The sequence below is a fragment of the Agrilus planipennis genome, unplaced genomic scaffold (assembly GCF_000699045.2).
Source record: "Agrilus planipennis isolate EAB-ADULT unplaced genomic scaffold, Apla_2.0 scaffold66, whole genome shotgun sequence".
Classification (NCBI taxonomy): Eukaryota; Metazoa; Arthropoda; class Insecta; order Coleoptera; family Buprestidae; genus Agrilus; species Agrilus planipennis.
This window is the reverse complement of record NW_020438868.1, coordinates 1002222-1021894: the sequence shown is the minus strand read 5'-3', so window position 1 is coordinate 1021894 and position 19673 is coordinate 1002222. Positions and strand designations below refer to the sequence as shown.

Here is a 19673-nt window from a genome sequence, read left to right as displayed (position 1 = left end):
AGATAAAAATGTTCAGTCTCTCAGAGTCTCTGAAAGCGAGACTCGAGTCTCCGTTTCTCATCTAGTCTCTCTGGTGTCGCTGAGAAAGACTGTCAAAAAAACTGTTTAGCTACTCTGAACGAGAGACTCGAGTCGCTCATAGAGAGATCCTCATTTCGTATCCAGTCTCTGAACGAGAGACTCGAATCTCTGAATTAACAATTTTATCGTTCGAGTCTCTTATACAGAGACTATGAGAGATCCATAAAAACACCTAGGCAATAACTGTGAAAGACTGTGAGAGACGCTCTTGGAGACGCTGAAAGACTCTGAAAGACTCTGAAAAACTGGAGAGAGACTGGAAATTTTTATCTAGGGTTACAAAGATGTATGGTTTAGGGACAGTCTAAGGATTACTTCAAATTGTTAAGTAACTAATTGTAGTATTAAAACAAAATTTTAGCTGCTGCAATCATTAGAATGGTAAGATACATCCTTGGAAACAATAACTGGAGACAAGGGCTTATAGATTATATATCACAAAAGTACGTAGGATATTCTGCACAATTTTTAAGAGAAAGTACTTTTAACTAATTTCTTTTTGTTACAACCTTAGCCAATATGTAACAGGAACCCCCGACCTTCTGTATGCTGCATGGTCAACTTACTCTCCATCCTTACCCTCAGGATTAACCTTAGCGACTATTTTAAGCAGTTGGGCCGATGTGGGAGGTTACCCTCTGGTGAAAGTATCTTTATCTGGTAATGACGCGGTCATATCGCAGGTAAATTTTCATTCAACTTAAAACTTGTATTATCCTTTTCGAACGGACACATTTAAGACAGAGATTATCTTTCAGAAACAATTTCTACTAGATCCTTCGGAATCATCGAGCAGTCAATGGTACGTACCCCTTACCTACACCACCTCCCTTGAAAAGAATTTCGACAATACAACAACGTCTCGTTGGTTGATACCAGGACAAAACGTAACGATTTCTAATATCCTTCAAGGGGGATCCGGTTGGGTGCTTTTAAATCTTCAACAAACTGGTAACTAAACTTTAAATTCTTAGGTAGTGATTAATCCAAACTGTCGTATATGTAGATCGCGATTTCAAAGCTTTTTGCTTCCATCAGCACACCGTGCAGACAGTGCCGACGGAACAATGATCAACCGCCTTGTTTCCATTAAACAGCGTTCAACTATTCATGATTGAAAAAATAAAGATTTCAACCCTTATAAATCCGTCTCAACAATACGAAAAATACATGTTTCACAAAATTATATTATTATTATTATTTCAGGACATAATTATTTTTGCAACAANTAGTAGCTAGGATGTCACCCCTTCCAAAACTCACTTTTCCAGGGATCATATCTTTCATCACACTGGAGGGTTATTCTGCTATCACTACATTGGAATTCGTATACAAATAGCTTGTCTCACTCGCACAGAATAGCTCACGAAGAGACGATTAAAGTTTGTCAATTAACTGTTTCGATTGATGGGCTAACAATTAGGGAACGTGTGAGTGAAAACGACTATTCGTAAATTCGTTGGAGTAGACAGTGGAATAGCCTTTCTGATGCTGTCGTTGGAAATGTACGTTATACTGTTACTGCGTTAGGATTCGTATACAAATAGCCGTTTTGACTTGCACAGAGCGGTCGATGGAGGTGATATAAGAGATGTCTAAGGTTGGTCCAACAAGCGTTCCGGTCTATGGACCAACAACTACGGAACGTGCAAGTAAAAACGACCGTTGGTAAATTCATTGAAGTGGAGAGTGGAATAGCCCTCTTGATGCTGGTTTTGGTGATACATGTTCTATTGTCATTACATTGGGATTGAGATACAAATAGCCGTTTTGACTTGCACCGAACGGATAATGGAGGAAGCACAAGAGGTGCCTAAGGTTGGTCTATCAAGCGTCCCGGTGTATATACCAATAACGACGGAACGTGCAAGTGAAAATAACTATTCGTATACTCATTGGAAAGGACAGTGCAATAGGCCTCTTGATGCTGTTGTTGGAAGTACACGTTCCACTGTCATTTCATTAGAATTGGAATACAACAAGAACAGAAACAGGAGTTATACTTCGTTTACTTTCTGTAGCGATGTGACCTTCAGTTTGACCGGCGCAAACTAGTAAAGAACAGCACTAGGCCAGAAATGGAAGGAGACAACTCCCAGCTAAACTCTTAACCGGTGAGGAGCGTATAATTCGTACAGTACTGCACGGAAAAATTGATCATTTTATCTACTACAATTGCATTGCTCAAATGTGCTGGTAAATTGGTACTATTTACTACTGAAAATATCAACGAAATGTTTAGTTATATTTGAAGACATATGAAGGCTTTAACGCTTGTTTTCGACTCGCACTACTATTCATGATTGAACAAAACTTTTGGCAGGTACTGTATGAAAAAGTATGTTTAATGAACAAAAGTCGAGAGTATAATGAGCTTTTTTCTCCCTACCTACGATTTTGCCAGCGCGCATTAGAAGCATTAGAAGGGGCACATCGCTAGAGAAAGTAAATGAAGTATACCTCTCGTCGCTTAATGCTCAGAGCATTGGCGTGTAAGGCCAAAGGTCCCGGGGTCGATTCCCGACGAGAGTATAACAGCAGCAACAATCTTTCTCAATTAATTTGTAGTAATCAGTTGAATATTAAGTCACTAGTGTTAAAAAATTATTAGAAATTAGCTTTTCAGTTTTCTATCTAATGAGACTGCAACAAAATTTTGCGAATAAGTACAAAAGTACTCCCCTTTTGCGTTCACTCGATCTGTTTCATATATTTTTGGTACTAATCTACTAAAACCAACATAACTTTAATCTTTTTTTAAAGCGTCATGTTTTGAATCTAATGGATCCACTTTACAAGAGCGTGTCGTTCGCAAGAAATTCTTCAGAATCTTACGTGGATGTGCAGAAAAAAAGTTACGCATTGTTCTGGGCTTGTACTCTAAGGCATCCTGATTGCATACAAAAAGCCCAGAATCAGTATAGTTCTTTAGTTAGAAGCAACACCCCGTAAGTACCACTCAAAGGATAATGCTTAAATATAGATCAGAATTGTACCAGAAGCGAAAAATAACGTATTGGTATTCTTAGAATTTTCATAAATTATATTATTATTTATTATTTCTTCCTCTGCCCTAAAACTACTTTGTCGTTAAAGAAAAACGGTATTAAGTATTGTTAAGATCTGAAAAAGTTTGAGAAATATTGATGGGGATGAAACAACAAAACCAATGCTCAGAGGTGGATCGAAATGATTGGGGAAGAATAAAGATATGAATTTAATTTCCTAGAGTCAAATTTACATTCTCATTCTCGACACTTTTAAATTTCGAGTGTTATAAACAGACGTTTATTTTAAGAAATTTTACCATTTCTATAGTCATTGAATTCCCTCTCAGGCAATCAAATAAATAATAATTTCATAAAAGTGAACCCCCAACAAATTTGTCATCATTAATTTCTAGTGTCAACCCTGACGTAAGAAGTGTGGTGTACTGTACAGGTTTGAGATTTTCTAATAACTCTGCCGATTGGTACTTCTTATGGAATAAATTAACACAAGAGACCCTCCCTTCAGAAATCGATCTTCTCATGAACGGCTTGGGATGTTCCAGGAACGAAAGTTTACTCAATGAGTGAGTAATTTGTAGACTTTCGAAAATATAGTAGAAGATTGAAAATATGAACTGGTCTCAAGTGATAAAATCCAACTTTTCGCTTAAAAGTTTGTGAGCTTTTTCAAGAATTAACAACAATACATTATTAATTGAAATATTGTTTGCCAAAATTAATGAAGAAGAACATTTAAGTTTGTTGAATTAATAAAAATTAGCAAAATAGAGTTTCAACCACTATGTCGACTACAAAACGTCCTTTTTATGGATAATATAAATGAAATATTATCAGGTAACATTAAATACAAATATATATCCAATTAAATGCACTAAAAAGCACAAATAATTCATAATAATATAATAAACTGTGTAGACAATTTTTGGAAAATTTTTGCAAGTTAAAAAATTAAGACCTTCAACCAATCAAAGCACCAAACAATATAAATATTATACCTACGCAGTTGATCGTTTTGTATTATTAATATTGTATTAATTTTTGAAACTTAAATTTACTGTTTCATCATTTTTGTCAAAGGATTTCAACTATATTTAGTCCTTAAAGGAACTTTTGAGCGAAAGATTGTTTTTATGCCCTAATAGCAGTTCAAATTTACATTTAGTGTACAAAAATCCGTAGAGAATATGGAAATTCTTAAAAAATATATATATGCATCTTAGTCAGTTAATTTAATGTTTATTTCTAGGTACTTGAACCACGCCTTAAACTCTTCGAGTGGTATAATACGAAGCCAAGATGTTAGTTCAGCATTTTTTTCAGTTTATGCGAGTAATCCCGAAGGAATCAATATCACGTTAAATTACATACGAAACAATTATCAAAAGATTATTGATTAGTAAGTCTACTCTATGTATTAATATTTGCTGTCAAGAACTAAAGCTAATCTTTAAATGTCATCGTTTTTCGGGTTTTTTTGTCAGGTAGATGAATTATCTAATACTTTTGTTTTCAAGTTTCAACAGTACCTCAACATTGCTGAGTATTTTATCCGACATGGCAAACAGGATGACTTCCGAAAGTGAAATTCAAAAGGTACACTACACTCTTATTTTTATTGAATAAAGATTAATTGATCGTTATCTCTCATTAATACAGTTAGAGTCGTGGATTTCCGAAAATTCAAGCAGTTTATCGTCTATTTCATCCGAAGTGCAGAGCTACATTGCGAATGCAAGAAATAATCTAGTTTCGGATCAACAAATTGCGACTGAATTATATAATTTCTATGTTTCCAATAATTCATCNAAACGTTGCCTTCACCTCAAAACCATACTTAAATCTTTTTTTATAGATGTATCCTTTTTATTTTACAGGAATGTATACGTTTTTATTTTACCGGAAATTAAAAGACTAAACGTACTTACATTACCAGTCGTTTGCCATTAAAATTTACATCTTTCTCGTCCAAATTCCATACCGAACACTTGCGATAGATAAAGTTTTGCATCCCAAACACTATATTTTCACTACCACTCTTTATTAAAGTCACCATTTCAAAAACGCCGATTTTGTTATTAACGTATTTAAATTCACAATTAAATATTCCGTGCGAAAACCATTACCCAAAAGCTCACCGAGACAACTGACTCAAGGACACTTTCACTTTTTAAAGACGAGCATGCGTGCAATTTCTTGTCCTGTGTTAGATATGTACCTATCGAGCATGTGCAGACAGTCAGTTATTTAAGCAAATCTTAAAGCCGCGCACAGACTGAGCGACAACAGCCCGCGACAAGGTTTCCGATTTTATCATTTAACAAACAAATAAATCAGTTTATTATTATTATCTATATCTATAAATATCATAAAAATTGATTTATTAATTATTTGGACTAATGCCAATCGTTCGTGGTAAACCTAGAAGTTTTGTTTACCGATTTAATTCATTTTTTAAAGAAAAACAATGAAATTTTGTTAACTGAAAATTAAGAAGTCTATTAATCCAATACTAAATATAAGAATAAAACTTTTGCCACTTGTTGAAGATCAATTCTACAATCTTTAAATTTCAAACTCAGGTCATCTTTGGGCATCTCTTCAATCAGTATCATTGTCCATTCGATACTTGCTAACATAAATACCATTTGGAGAACCGGACGGAACACCTGGACATCCAGTTTTCCGCATTATTTTAAGTCCAAAGGTGGCAATTACCCAATTAAGATCTATACTCATTTTTAGCAAAGTTTTTTATACAATTCCGTTGCTACAACTTCATTACTTTGATAATACTGAACCATCGACTTGGTTCAAGTCCAGATTCTAACCTCGCAGTATCAAATGTATGTATTAAGAAATGATAGTGAATGGATTTTAATAAATCTCCAAAGTACAGAAGATTATTTTGAAGTTTTGAAGCGATGTTGGATATTTTGTAAAACGAAATATAACCAAATAATTTTTAGGCAATTACTTCTATTCACACAGACGATATCCATCATTGATCTGAGTATTTTAATCTCATATCGGCAAAAAAAAAATTTAATCCAAGTTTAAAGCGACCAATGCACTGAATGGGATCAAACAGTTGACAGAAAGATTCCATTAGTGTCTAAGGCTACTAATCCTGCTTGATTTATGGAACAAGCAACGTCCATGTTGTAAATTGTCAAACGTACTATGTACAGGGTGATTCTCAAACTGAAGCTAGCAATACAGGAAAAATTGAGATAACATTTTAAAAATAACATAGAAAGGATTTCTTTTGAAAGTCAAAATATGGACATGTTCGAATAATATACCCGAGTCAAAAAATTGGGACTCATTTTGTCCTCGTTTGATCTCAATAGAATTTTTAGGGATATTTCAAACTACGAGACTCAAAAGTCTCATTTTATCCGCGGTTTTCCCGTATCAGGACAAAATGAGACTTTTGAGGAGTAAAGATTATTTAGGAAACCTCATTTTGTCNATTAACTTCCCTTATTCAAACATTGGAATTGGTAAACTGGATCTGGTTGCTATTCCCGACTTTGCGTCAGGAGCTATGGAGAATTGGGGGCTTGGCACTTTCAGGTAAGCAATGTTGTTATTATTTATTGTTCATAAGATATTCATATTAATTATTATTTAAACATATTAAAAAGTTTTACGCTCATTATTAATAGAGATTAAAACTGAATATTTTTTTGTTACGAAGTTGAAGCATATTCACTGCCAAAAGTCAGTTAAAAATTTTCCATATTCGTTATTTCTTATTTTATTCAAAGTTTTTGGTCAAATTGCAAATTTTCTCTCAAACCGTATATTTTTTTTTAGTATAGATAGTATTTATTTACCTCATGATATGCCGTAAAACCTAATTAATCACGAATTTCTAATTTAATGTACTCTTGTCTCCGATTGTATCTCCCAAACATCCTTAAGACTCTTCTTGAGGTTATTTACATTCAACATTCCGAAAACGTAATCAGCTTCGAAAAAATTAGAAATTTAGGAACAGAAACAATATAAATAGGGTTACTGAACGACTTGAGATTATATTTTACTTCTGGTCCACATGAAAACAACCTGTATTTGCTACAAATGCGTTTTCTTACTTTAAATCTGTGGCGAACTCTACACTAAACGTAAAATTGGCTTACGCCATATACCTAACAATCCCTTTCTTCAAATTGATAGTGAACTTTGAACAAAACCTAAAAAATCTAATTTCAGGTTGAAACCCAAATGGGATTGGATAAAATATTTGTACTCGAACAATTACAAGTCGCTCTTGCAAGTGATGCTTTCAGTTCTTCTGCACCACTTAATTCAAATGCTTCCACACCAAGCGAAATCGACGATAAATTCGGCGTAATTAGTAGCAGTAAAGGTAACTAACGATAAGAATTTCGTTTTCGATAGAAAATTTTCATCATCACAATCAGTGCAAGGGGATAAACCATAAGCCTCTGTTTTAGCTACATTTTTATTCCCTCTGTCACATGGTTTACTATGGTTTTATCCTTGGGCTGTCCCTCTAAAACAACATCTTTTTAAAATTCTCGAAATGGAGTTTGCGTTAAAATTTTACTTCATAAATTTTATTTTTTTATTCAAAACCATCTGGAACAGTAAACGTCAAGGCCAGAAAATGTTTTAAAATACACGTCATCTTCAATCCAACTACAGCATAGGGTTCATAAGAACCTTTTGCCCAGCGTCCTCCCTTCCCAAGATAAAAATGTTCAGTCTCTCAGAGTCTCTGAAAGCGAGACTCGAGTCTCCGTTTCTCATCTNTCTACCCCTCCTAACTCCTGTTTCTGCCTCTAATATGTCTCTGACTAGACCTTCATGCCTAAGAAGGTGTCCTACCAACCTATCTCGCCTAATTTTTATTGACTTCCACAGAGTCCTCTGTTCTCCTATTCACTAAACCGTTAAAAAGTTATTGGAATTTTAAAAAATTGTAATTTTACACGTCATTTTATGGAGATTCGTTAACCCAACAGATTAAATTTACTTTTATTAACAGAAAAAAAGCTACCAGAAATTTCAAACTTTTATAATAAGTAACTTGAACTCTAGAGAATTACTTTAGCGTAAGGTAATTCAAATTCACTAAATGGTTATCGAGGAAAAAATTGAAAATTAGCTGAAAATCTCGTTTTTTACTTGATAATATAATGATAATATTTATAATTGTCTGAAATAAATGCAATTTTAAAGTTTTAATTATTATTTAAACATATTAAAAAGTTTTACGCTCATTATTTATANTCAAACTACAAGACTCAAAAGTCTCATTTTATCCGCGGTTTTCCCGTATCAGGACAAAATGAGACTTTTGAGGAGTAAAGATTATTTAGGAAACCTCATTTTGTCTTCAAAAAGTCTCATTCTTTTCTTGTTGAGGTTAAATTGAGGACTATTGCCATAGGATTGCAGACATTGAGAATAAAATGAGACTTTTTAGAATCCAATGTGATGAGTCTTATGAAAACTTATTGAGGTATCTGAGATTAAAAACGTCTAAATGAGGAAAAAATGAGTCTAAATAGTTCATTTGAGGATAAAATGAGTCCCAATTTTTCGACTCGGGTAGGGGGTTACTTTTCTAAACAAGCGGACATTGAAAGCGGAAAGCGCCTTATTTTCTCAAAATTAGATCATCAAGGTAGTGATAAAAGATTTAAAATACTGATGAGCTTGCACCACGTCGAAACGAACAAGATCAAGACTAAAACCTAGACCAAATACACAAGACCAACCAAAAAACATTATTAGAATTTGAAATTTTCGATTTGCTTTAGTTACTAGATTTTAACACTTAAATACAAAATAGAAACTTTACCACTGTTTAAAAAAGAATGTCCTCGAAGTAAATATTCTTTACTCCTATATCTGTAGGACTAGGACAGTGTTGGCCTTGATCTTACTTTGCTCATTACTAATTTAGACAAAGAGACCTCGGTTTACTCAATTAAATTCGCGTGCATTGAAACAAAAAGGGTTACCCAAAAAGGGGAAATTATGAAAATAAAATCTAATATAGATACTGAATTCTTTACAGGTCTTCTTATATTTCTTTGGATGATACACATATGTATGTGTATAAAATTCATTTTTCAAGGTACTACCGAGTCAATTACGACGCTATGCTTTGGGATCGTCTCCAGAGAGCCCTTTTATCCTCAGGCCCTGGTAATATCCACGTCCTTAACCGCGCGCAGATTATCGATGATGCATTCGATCTAGCGAGGGCAAACATTCTCTCCTACAATTTGACGCTCCAAATTACTACCTATCTCAAATACGAATCGGAGTATTACCCTTGATACGCTGCCTTGCAGTGATTTGCATTCCTTAGGCAGAGATTTTCTTCTTATGAACTACTTACGTCCTTGTTAGATGTTAGTTTGCGTAATTTCATTTTATCAGTCGCTCTTGAAAATATAACTGAAAATGTAATACTACTAAAAATAAGGACTTTTATTTTAATTTTTGGTAATTCCTGTATCTAGGGAGTCAAATAAGTCAGGACGAAAGGAGTAGTAAGGATACAAAGCAGAGGATAGCGCAGGGTCGAGTCGCCGTGAATAAAAAAAGTCACTTCTAAGCTCGCGAACGGTTAATTTAGAAATTCGAATGTGTATATTTATAGCGCGAAGATGTACGGGTGCGAAACATGGATGGTAGGCGCGCCGGACAAAATAAGGTTAGAAATGTTCGATATGTGGCGTTACGGTCGAATGATAAGGATACCGTAGATAGAGAAGGTTAGAAATGAAGAGGTATTAGAAAGAATAGGAGTATTTGTTGTTCTATTAAATACCACCCTTGCCAATGTCTCAAACCAATCATTAAGTCCTGATCAAAAAGTCGTTTAAACACTAAACCAATGAAATTTTAATTCTATATGTTTATCTAGGACTTTTTTGTGGCTAATTCGCAACTCGTTCTCAAAATACATCACGTAAACTATTTGAGTGACTTTTAAATTTGAAAACTTACCTGATTAGTACTAATCTAAGTAGGAATAACTGTTACGAAATTATAATGAGACATGGTTTTTCAAATCGTTTTTACTTTTCGTCAATGCCGTTATTTTGTGCACAGCTGTTTTCAATATTTTTAATAATATAAAACTATGGTGACAATTACTAATTAATTATTTTTAAGTAATTGAAGTAAGTGATGTTACATAAGTACATAACTAACTGTAAGTCAATAAATGCTTTTGTACTTCTTAACATTATTCAATATTTTTTAATACCAAAATTAAAAAAAAAAATAACAGAACAAATCTTTAGGTAAATCCTAACTTGTCCCATAATTACCTATGTAAGGTACATTTCTAACGTTGCTACACATGGTAATCTTAAAAACAATTTGCAGATTTTCATTTTTTTTTGTATACGATTTGAAATTTTTCCGTTATTAACAATTGAGTGAAACTGATAGCATCTACTTGTACTGGATGATGGAAATTCAGTTTAAAGTTAAATTAAAAGCATGTATCAATTTGAAAAACTTATCAATTTAATACTAGTCTAACGTATTGCTCTTCCATCTCTGGTCAGTTACTTAATCTAATACTAATTATTACTCCAACATATTCGACAATTCGCTAATCTAGTATGCGCGTATCAACGTTGTTCCTGTCCTGTTGTTATACTTCGTTTAGTTTCTGTACCGATGCGACCTTCAGTTTGACCGGCGCAAAGTAGAAAAGAACAGCACTAGGCCAGAAAAGAAAGGAGACAACTCTTAACCGGTGAGGAGCGTATAATCCGTACNCGATTTCAAATAGATTTTTCTTTTGAAAATTAATTAATCATTCAGGCATACGTGCACAAAATAGATATCAAAACATCGAAACAAGGTAATTAAATTTATATAAGCTATAAAGCTAAAAAGTGCTTTAATAGTATTTCAGTGGTTAGAGAAATATAAGGTACTTAAGTGCATTTCGATGAATTAAATTTTTATCAGTTATTCGAAAACTACAATCAGCAATAGGTACAAATCTTAAATACAATAAAACTATAAAATATATTCAATTATTTTAATATTACAAAACAGTGGTAATCTTTCATAGACTTACTAAATCAGTTCACACGTCTTTGCTTACTATGTTTTACCTTTTTAACCGACAGGAGGGAGTTCTCAATTCGACTGTACTTATAAATTGATTTTGATGATTCTTTTTTTGTTTGGTAGACCATACTACAGAGGTGATCCTATATAAATTTTATGGAAATTGATTCGGTGCTTATTGAAAAAAATTAATAAAAACAAGAAATATATAGGTACACACTAAAAATTGAAAAATAAAGTTAACTTTTGAAAAAAAATACAGAAACCGGCTTCAAGACTATACCTACATGTACAAACTTAAACTAAAAAGTAGAAAATAATATTTTAATTACTTCAGTGCAAAGTTCATTACAGAACAATCGACATAATAATTGACACTTGATTAAATAATTAATATATGAATGGGAAGCTACCTAGATCAGATAAAAGAAATCGGGCGATAAGTTTGTTGCAAAGGCAGGATTAAACTGTCCTTCTTAACAGTCACCCACTACAAAAATAAGTAATTATAAATTGTAAATGAACATAAGTATCAATAATTTTGTCGATTGTTCTATAAATTTTCACTTTTCTTTGAAATAATTATTTTCTACTTTTTAGTTTCAGTTTATATATGTATATAGGTATAGACTTGAAGTCGGTTTTTGTTTTGTTTTTCTAAAAATTAACTTTATTAGTGAAACACGTGCGACTGTATTATTTTAATGTCCAGAATCTATACTTTTTCTATATTACTTAACTTTTCTTTTTCTATCTTACTGAACATACTTTTATAAAAAAAATCATTGTTTCAGAATTTTCGTCTTCAGAGAAGCATCGAAGGTAAAGGTAAGTTTTTAAAAATTTTACTGTTGTAAATATATTTATTTGTATACAATACCTATCCCTATTTTTGCGGCCATTGAATAATAAAATCAGGAACTAAATGAAATGGGTACCTAAAATATTTTATATTTTAAAGTTCCGAATAAAGGAAAACTTTGATCATACAATTTTAGTGTACAGTTACCATGCGCCTACTTAAAATTTTGGGGTTGACTTAGGTACATTACTTTAAAACTAAAAAGGTGTCGTTAATATGGAAAAGGTATTCACATTTCTGAATTCAAGACAAATGAAAACTGTCGCCGCTCCTTCCGACTATACTCGCGCTGTTAAGTAGTAGTATTTTAACAAATTACATATTTGTCANCTCAATGAGTGAGTAATTTGTAGACTTTCGAAAATATAGTAGAAGATTGAAAATATGAACTGGTCTCAAGTGATAAAATCCAACTTTTCGCTTAAAAGTTTGTGAGCTTTTTCAAGAATTAACAACAACACATTATTAATTAAAATTGTTTACCAAAATTAATGAAGTTTCTTGAACTAATAAAAATTAACGAAATAGAGTTTCAACTACTCACAATTATTCAATTTTGCCAAAGGATTTCAACCAATTTGGTCCTTAAAGCAACCACATAAACTTTTGCGCGAATCTTTTTGTCACTTGGTTGCAGTTCAAATTTACATTTAGTGGACAAAAATCCGTAGAGAATATGGAAATTCTTAAAAATGTATCTTAGTCAGTTATTTTAATGTTTACTTTTAGGTACATGAACAATGCTTTAAACTCTTCAAATGGTGTAATACGGAAACACGATGTTAGTTCAGCGTTTTTAGCAATTTATTCAAGTAATCTCGAAGGAATCAATATCACGTTAAATTACATACAGAACAATTATCAAAAGATTATTGATTAGTAAGTCTAAGTATTAATATTTACCGTTAAGAACTACAGCAAATGTTTATATGTGATTCTTTTCCGATGATGTCTATCTAATACTTATCAAATTTTTTGTTTTCAAGTTTTGACGGTACCTCAACATTGCTGGGTATTTTATCTGATATGGTAAACAGGATGACCACCGAAAGTCAAATTAGAAAGGTAAATAGACACAAATCTTTTATTTTACATGGAATAAAGTTTCATTAATCGTTATCCCTCATTAATACAGCTGGAGTCATGGATTTCCGCAAATTCAAACAGTTTATCATCTATTTCATCCGAAGTGCAGAGCTACATTGCGAATGCAAGAAGTAATCTAGCGTTGGAACAACAAATTGCGACTGAATTATACAATTTCTTTAATTCATCTTAGAATTCATCATCTTAAGTAATACATGTGCGTTAGGCTAACACGCTAGAAGCCTTATTCATTATTTCTTTTAATTGCCAAAGTAAATGACTAATTATAACAATCCTAAAAATCCAAATAAAGTATCTGCTTGTATACAACAAGGTTTTTTATTAAACTTACAAAAAGACAGTCAACTTTTGTCTGTTGATGGTGCCTATAATTATAATGAGAATGGAATTTAAGGAAAAATAGGCAAATCCATCCAAAATTGGTAAACATTTAAAATATATTTACGTATTTTGTCCACGTACTTACTGCTAAACTGCCTTCTTCTTATAAACGCACATACTTAAATCCTTTTTTATAGATGTATCCTTTTTATTTTACAGGAATGTATACGTTTTTATTTTACCGGAAATTAAAAGACTAAACGTACTTACATTACCAGTCGTTTGCCATTAAAATTTACATCTTTCTCGTCCAAATTCCATACCGAACACTTGTGATAGATAAAGTTTTGCATCCAAAACACTATATTTTCACTACCACTCTTTATTAAAGTCACCATTGCAAAAACGCCGATTTTGTTATTAACGTATTTAAATTCACAATTAAATATTCCGTGCGAAAACCATTACCCAAAAGCTCACCGAGACAACTGACTCAAGGACACTTTCACTTTTTAAAGACGAGCATGCGTGCAATTTCTTGTCCTGTGTTAGATATGTACCTATCGAGCATGTGCAGACAGTCAGTTATTTAAGCAAATCTTAAAGCCGCGCACAGACTGAGCGACAACAGCCCGCGACAAGGTTTCCGATTTTATCATTTAACAAACTAATAAATCAGTTTATTATTATTATCTATATCTATAAATATCATGAAAATTGATTTATTAATTATTTGGACTAATGCCAATTGTTCGTGGTAAACCTAGAAGTTTTGTTTACCGATTTAATTCATTTTTTAAAGAAAAACAATGAAATTTTGTTAACTGAAAATTAAGAAGTCTATTAATCCAATACTAAATATAAGAATAAAACTTTTGCCACTTGTTGAAGATCAATTCTACAATCTTTAAATTTCAAACTCAGGTCATCTTTGGGCATCTCTACAATCAGTATCATTGTCCATTCGATACTTGCTAACATAAATACCATTTGGAGAACCGGACGGAACACCTGGACATCCAGTTTTCCGCATTATTTTAAGTCCAAAGGTGGCAATTACCCAATTAAGATCTATACTCATTTTTAGCAAAGTTTTTTATACAATTCCGTTGCTACAACTTCATTACTTTGATAATACTGAACCATCGACTTGGTTCAAGTCCAGATTCTAACCTCGCAGTATCAAATGTATGTATTAAGAAATGATAGTGAATGGATTTTAATAAATCTCCAAAGTACAGAAGATTATTTTGAAGTTTTGAAGCGATGTTGGATATTTTGTAAAACGAAATATAACCAAATAATTTTTAGGCAATTACTTCTATTCACACAGACGATATCCATCATTGATCTGAGTATTTTAATCTCATATCGGCAAAAAAAAAATTTAATCCAAGTTTAAAGCGACCAATGCACTGAATGGGATCAAACAGTTGACAGAAAGATTCCATTAGTGTCTAAGGCTACTAATCCTGCTTGATTTATGGAACAAGCAACGTCCATGTTGTAAATTGTCAAACGTACTATGTACAGGGTGATTCTCAAACTGAAGCTAGCAATACAGGAAAAATTGAGATAACATTTTAAAAATAACATAGAAAGGATTTCTTTTGAAAGTCAAAATATGGACATGTTCGAATAATATTCCCGAGTCAAAAAATTGGGACTCATTTTGTCCTCATTTGATCTCAATAGAATTTTTAGGGATATTTCAAACTACAAGACTCAAAAGTCTCATTTTATCCGCGGTTTTCCCGTATCAGGACAAAATGAGACTTTTGAGGAGTAAAGATTATTTAGGAAACCTCATTTTGTCTTCAAAAAGTCTCATTCTTTTCTTGTTGAGGTTAAATTGAGGACTATTGCCATAGGATTGCAGACATTGAGAATAAAATGAGACTTTTTAGAATCCAATGTGATGAGTCTTATGAAAACTTATTGAGGTATCTGAGATTAAAAACGTCTAAATGAGGAAAAAATGAGTCTAAATAGTTCATTTGAGGATAAAATGAGTCCCAATTTTTCGACTCGGGTAGGGGGTTACTTTTCTAAACAAGCGGACATTGAAAGCGGAAAGCGCCTTATTTTCTCAAAATTAGATCATCAAGGTAGTGATAAAAGATTTAAAATACTGATGAGCTTGCACCACGTCGAAACGAACAAGATCAAGACTAAAACCTAGACCAAATACACAAGACCAACCAAAAAACATTATTAGAATTTGAAATTTTCGATTTGCTTTAGTTACTAGATTTTAACACTTAAATACAAAATAGAAACTTTACCACTGTTTAAAAAAGAATGTCCTCGAAGTAAATATTCTTTACTCCTATATCTGTAGGACTAGGACAGTGTTGGCCTTGATCTTACTTTGCTCATTACTAATTTAGACAAAGAGACCTCGGTTTACTCAATTAAATTCGCGTGCATTGAAACAAAAAGGGTTACCCAAAAAGGGGAAATTATGAAAATAAAATCTAATATAGATACTGAATTCTTTACAGGTCTTCTTATATTTCTTTGGATGATACACATATGTATGTGTATAAAATTCATTTTTCAAGGTACTACCGAGTCAATTACGACGCTATGCTTTGGGATCGTCTCCAGAGAGCCCTTTTATCCTCAGGCCCTGGTAATATCCACGTCCTTAACCGCGCGCAGATTATCGATGATGCATTCGATCTAGCGAGGGCAAACATTCTCTCCTACAATTTGACGCTCCAAATTACTACCTATCTCAAATACGAATCGGAGTATTACCCTTGATACGCTGCCTTGCAGTGATTTGCATTCCTTAGGCAGAGATTTTCTTCTTATGAACTACTTACGTCCTTGTTAGATGTTAGTTTGCGTAATTTCATTTTATCAGTCGCTCTTGAAAATATAACTGAAAATGTAATACTACTAAAAATAAGGACTTTTATTTTAATTTTTGGTAATTCCTGTATCTAGGGAGTCAAATAAGTCAGGACGAAAGGAGTAGTAAGGATACAAAGCAGAGGATAGCGCAGGGTCGAGTCGCCGTGAATAAAAAAAGTCACTTCTAAGCTCGCGAACGGTTAATTTAGAAATTCGAATGTGTATATTTATAGCGCGAAGATGTACGGGTGCGAAACATGGATGGTAGGCGCGCCGGACAAAATAAGGTTAGAAATGTTCGATATGTGGCGTTACGGTCGAATGATAAGGATACCGTAGATAGAGAAGGTTAGAAATGAAGAGGTATTAGAAAGAATAGGAGTATTTGTTGTTCTATTAAATACCACCCTTGCCAATGTCTCAAACCAATCATTAAGTCCTGATCAAAAAGTCGTTTAAACACTAAACCAATGAAATTTTAATTCTATATGTTTATCTAGGACTTTTTTGTGGCTAATTCGCAACTCGTTCTCAAAATACATCACGTAAACTATTTGAGTGACTTTTAAATTTGAAAACTTACCTGATTAGTACTAATCTAAGTAGGAATAACTGTTACGAAATTATAATGAGACATGGTTTTTCAAATCGTTTTTACTTTTCGTCAATGCCGTTATTTTGTGCACAGCTGTTTTCAATATTTTTAATAATATAAAACTATGGTGACAATTACTAATTAATTATTTTTAAGTAATTGAAGTAAGTGATGTTACATAAGTACATAACTAACTGTAAGTCAATAAATGCTTTTGTACTTCTAATAAGAGATCTATAAGGACAATGAAATTGTCGCCAAGAACCAATTCCTCTTAATAGATAAATGTTCCAGTAAGTAAGTAATTGGCATTATTTCTCGAAAAATAATCAATAATTTACTATCAAATACCACTTATAAATGCGTCTGTACCCTTTAAGATAGGTAGGTACCAAATAATGACCATTGGTTTTCACTTTTTAATAATAGCAATCCTTCTAAGTACTTGGCGACAACGATACTTTAAATTAAACTTAAAAAATTTAATTATAGATTATGTTAAGTCCGATTTGCGTGTACATTACCAGAATAATTTTTCAACCACTTCACTATCTTCTCGAAATTTCTCTTTTTCCAATTCACGTTGGCTTCTGCCTGTTCAATGGCTTGCTGAATAGTCCTGGTCACTACGTCTTCTTCCATTATCTTCGCAAATCTCTCCATCTGTACCATTATAAACGCATATCTTATATTGTTTTAAGAGATAGACAAACAAAGCATTTTTATTAAAAAAATACCTGATTCGTTAGGCACGGTAAGAAAAACGTTAAATGCAAATAAGTTTTAAAAAAGTCATACCGCTTCCTACAGCACATAGTAGGAAGGGCAAGATTAAAAACACCGCTTTTCTAAAAGATGTCATAAAATGTTTAGTTCTTTTATGGAAGCATTAAAAAAAACAGCTTTTAAACAGAAGCACTTATTACTAGATATGTTCCAATTTGTTTAACTATAAATATCAAGCGCAACCTTAAACATAAATGAGTTTTAAGGAGGGTCATAAAATTTATATAACACGTTTTCTACTCCTGCTGTTTTTTTTTAATGATAACCTACTTCTAAAATAAGTCATAAGACACTGGATTTTATTTTGTTATTGCTGGATATAGGTATGGTGCCATTAAACAGAACCAACCTTTAAAAAGCACCATAAAATATTCAAATAAAATTGCACATTGGTATTTGTTCAAGTTTTTTTTAAATATTTTGCACACCAAGTGCAACACTACATGTCACTGATTATTAAGCAAGGTCACATATGCTTTATTTATTTATTTCTCTTCTAAAAATTATTTCGTAATTTTTTATGGTCAGGATTACCTTGAATGCAGTGCCATGACAAATAGTGATGTCGTTAAAAATAATTTTAGGAATAGGATTGGGCATTTATAAAATTTAATGACTACGTTTAAAAGTCAATACCATTTAACGTTGCGCGTACCCTAACTCAACTGCTACTTGCACTGATTAAATAACCGATGTACAGAATGACTTGGCTAGCAATATTTTTCAAATATTAATAGCTGCAATTGCTTAAAATTAATTAATTTTTTTTAAGAAGAACTTACCTCTTCTATTTCTAAGCGAGTGCTAGACTTCGATGTGCAGCTTCTGATTATGGCATTAAGTAGCATTATAGAAGATCCAACACTAAAAAAAGACACTTACTTAACATCAAAAAGTACGACGATTTTCTTTGAACTTACTAATCCCTAATTTTCAGCCAGTTCTCTTTTAGAAATCTAAAAGCCAAATCCTGACCGACAGGATTATTGGCAACCGCTGAAAAGACTCTCGCTGAATCCTGCTTTCTAATCCCTGAATTTTCTGTTACTGCCCAGTGGAGATATCTACTCAATAGCCAGATTTCCCGGGAGCAGCCCAGCGCTGTCAGGAGAATCTCCTTGTCGGAGCCGACCTCTGATGCAGCGTATCGCTTCCATGCAAAATCCCATTCTTCCTGTCCTCCAACCCGAATAGCAGTGCAGTATACCAAACTCTTTATATTCGGTGATATTCTAACAAGTAAAAGTTAATGATACTATTTACAACATTAAAAAAATACGTTTAAGAAAGTAAACCAATCCCTAGGGATTTTTAATACTGAATAGGTTGGCTCATTTGTAAAGAATTGTTAACATATTCAAATCCCTGGCGCCTCCAGCAGTTTTCAAAATTTAAGAAATATTTTTTATTTAATTACGTAATTTTTAATAAATATTTTTTATGTAATTACGTAATTTTTAATAAAGAAACGAATAACATTAGTGTCCGACCGAAAGTTCGGTTTCGGTCTAGTTTAGGCAAAAAAAACGAGCTTCGGTTTCGGCGGCAAACCTGCCGAAACTACGACCGAAACCGAAACTGCGTTTGGGAGTTCTCGTGCTCTGCTCGGTCATATTCGGCGCGTTAAATTCCATCCAAGCGAAGTAGATTAGTAGACATTTCGCCATTACATAAGATTGTTTAACTATGAATACTAATAAGAAATAACGATTACAGGTACCTACTTGAAATTATTAGTAGTCGTCGCCTTTTGCAATATTATGATCACGATTAGTTTATAATTTAGTCGTTTACCTTTTGTTTCTGTTGAAGTTTAGTGTCATTCAACATGACGAATTAAGTTTAGAAGAAGTTAATTTGTTCTTAATTAAGATAAAAGTGATTTATTTTGTTTTGTTTATTACTTAAATATTAAGTTCCTATACCTATTGTGATATTAGGTAACAATAACAAAAGTAATTTTATG

At 32.7% G+C, this 19673-nt stretch overlaps 2 protein-coding genes across 2 annotated transcripts in view; one reads left to right on the top strand and one right to left on the bottom strand.

Moving 5' to 3' along the window:
* Window positions 1-13452, top strand: part of LOC112904949 (membrane alanyl aminopeptidase-like) — an 18526-nt gene extending 5074 nt beyond the window's left edge. The window contains exons 5-13 of the mRNA XM_025976279.1: window positions 433-524; window positions 596-764; window positions 840-1032; window positions 1847-1899; window positions 2845-3029; window positions 3485-3655; window positions 12766-12915; window positions 13023-13101; window positions 13172-13452. Coding sequence (XP_025832064.1) covers window positions 433-524; window positions 596-764; window positions 840-1032; window positions 1847-1899; window positions 2845-3029; window positions 3485-3655; window positions 12766-12915; window positions 13023-13101; window positions 13172-13315 — 1236 coding nt within the window. The 3' untranslated portion in view covers window positions 13316-13452. The remainder of the gene's footprint in view (window positions 1-432; window positions 525-595; window positions 765-839; window positions 1033-1846; window positions 1900-2844; window positions 3030-3484; window positions 3656-12765; window positions 12916-13022; window positions 13102-13171) is intronic.
* Window positions 13453-16968: 3516 nt separating this feature from the next.
* Window positions 16969-19673, bottom strand: part of LOC108734678 (aminopeptidase N) — a 12446-nt gene continuing 9741 nt past the window's right edge. The window contains exons 11-13 of the mRNA XM_025976512.1: window positions 18628-18939; window positions 18490-18571; window positions 16969-17584 (exon numbers count right to left, since the gene is read on the bottom strand). Coding sequence (XP_025832297.1) covers window positions 17420-17584; window positions 18490-18571; window positions 18628-18939 — 559 coding nt within the window. The 3' untranslated portion in view covers window positions 16969-17419. The remainder of the gene's footprint in view (window positions 17585-18489; window positions 18572-18627; window positions 18940-19673) is intronic.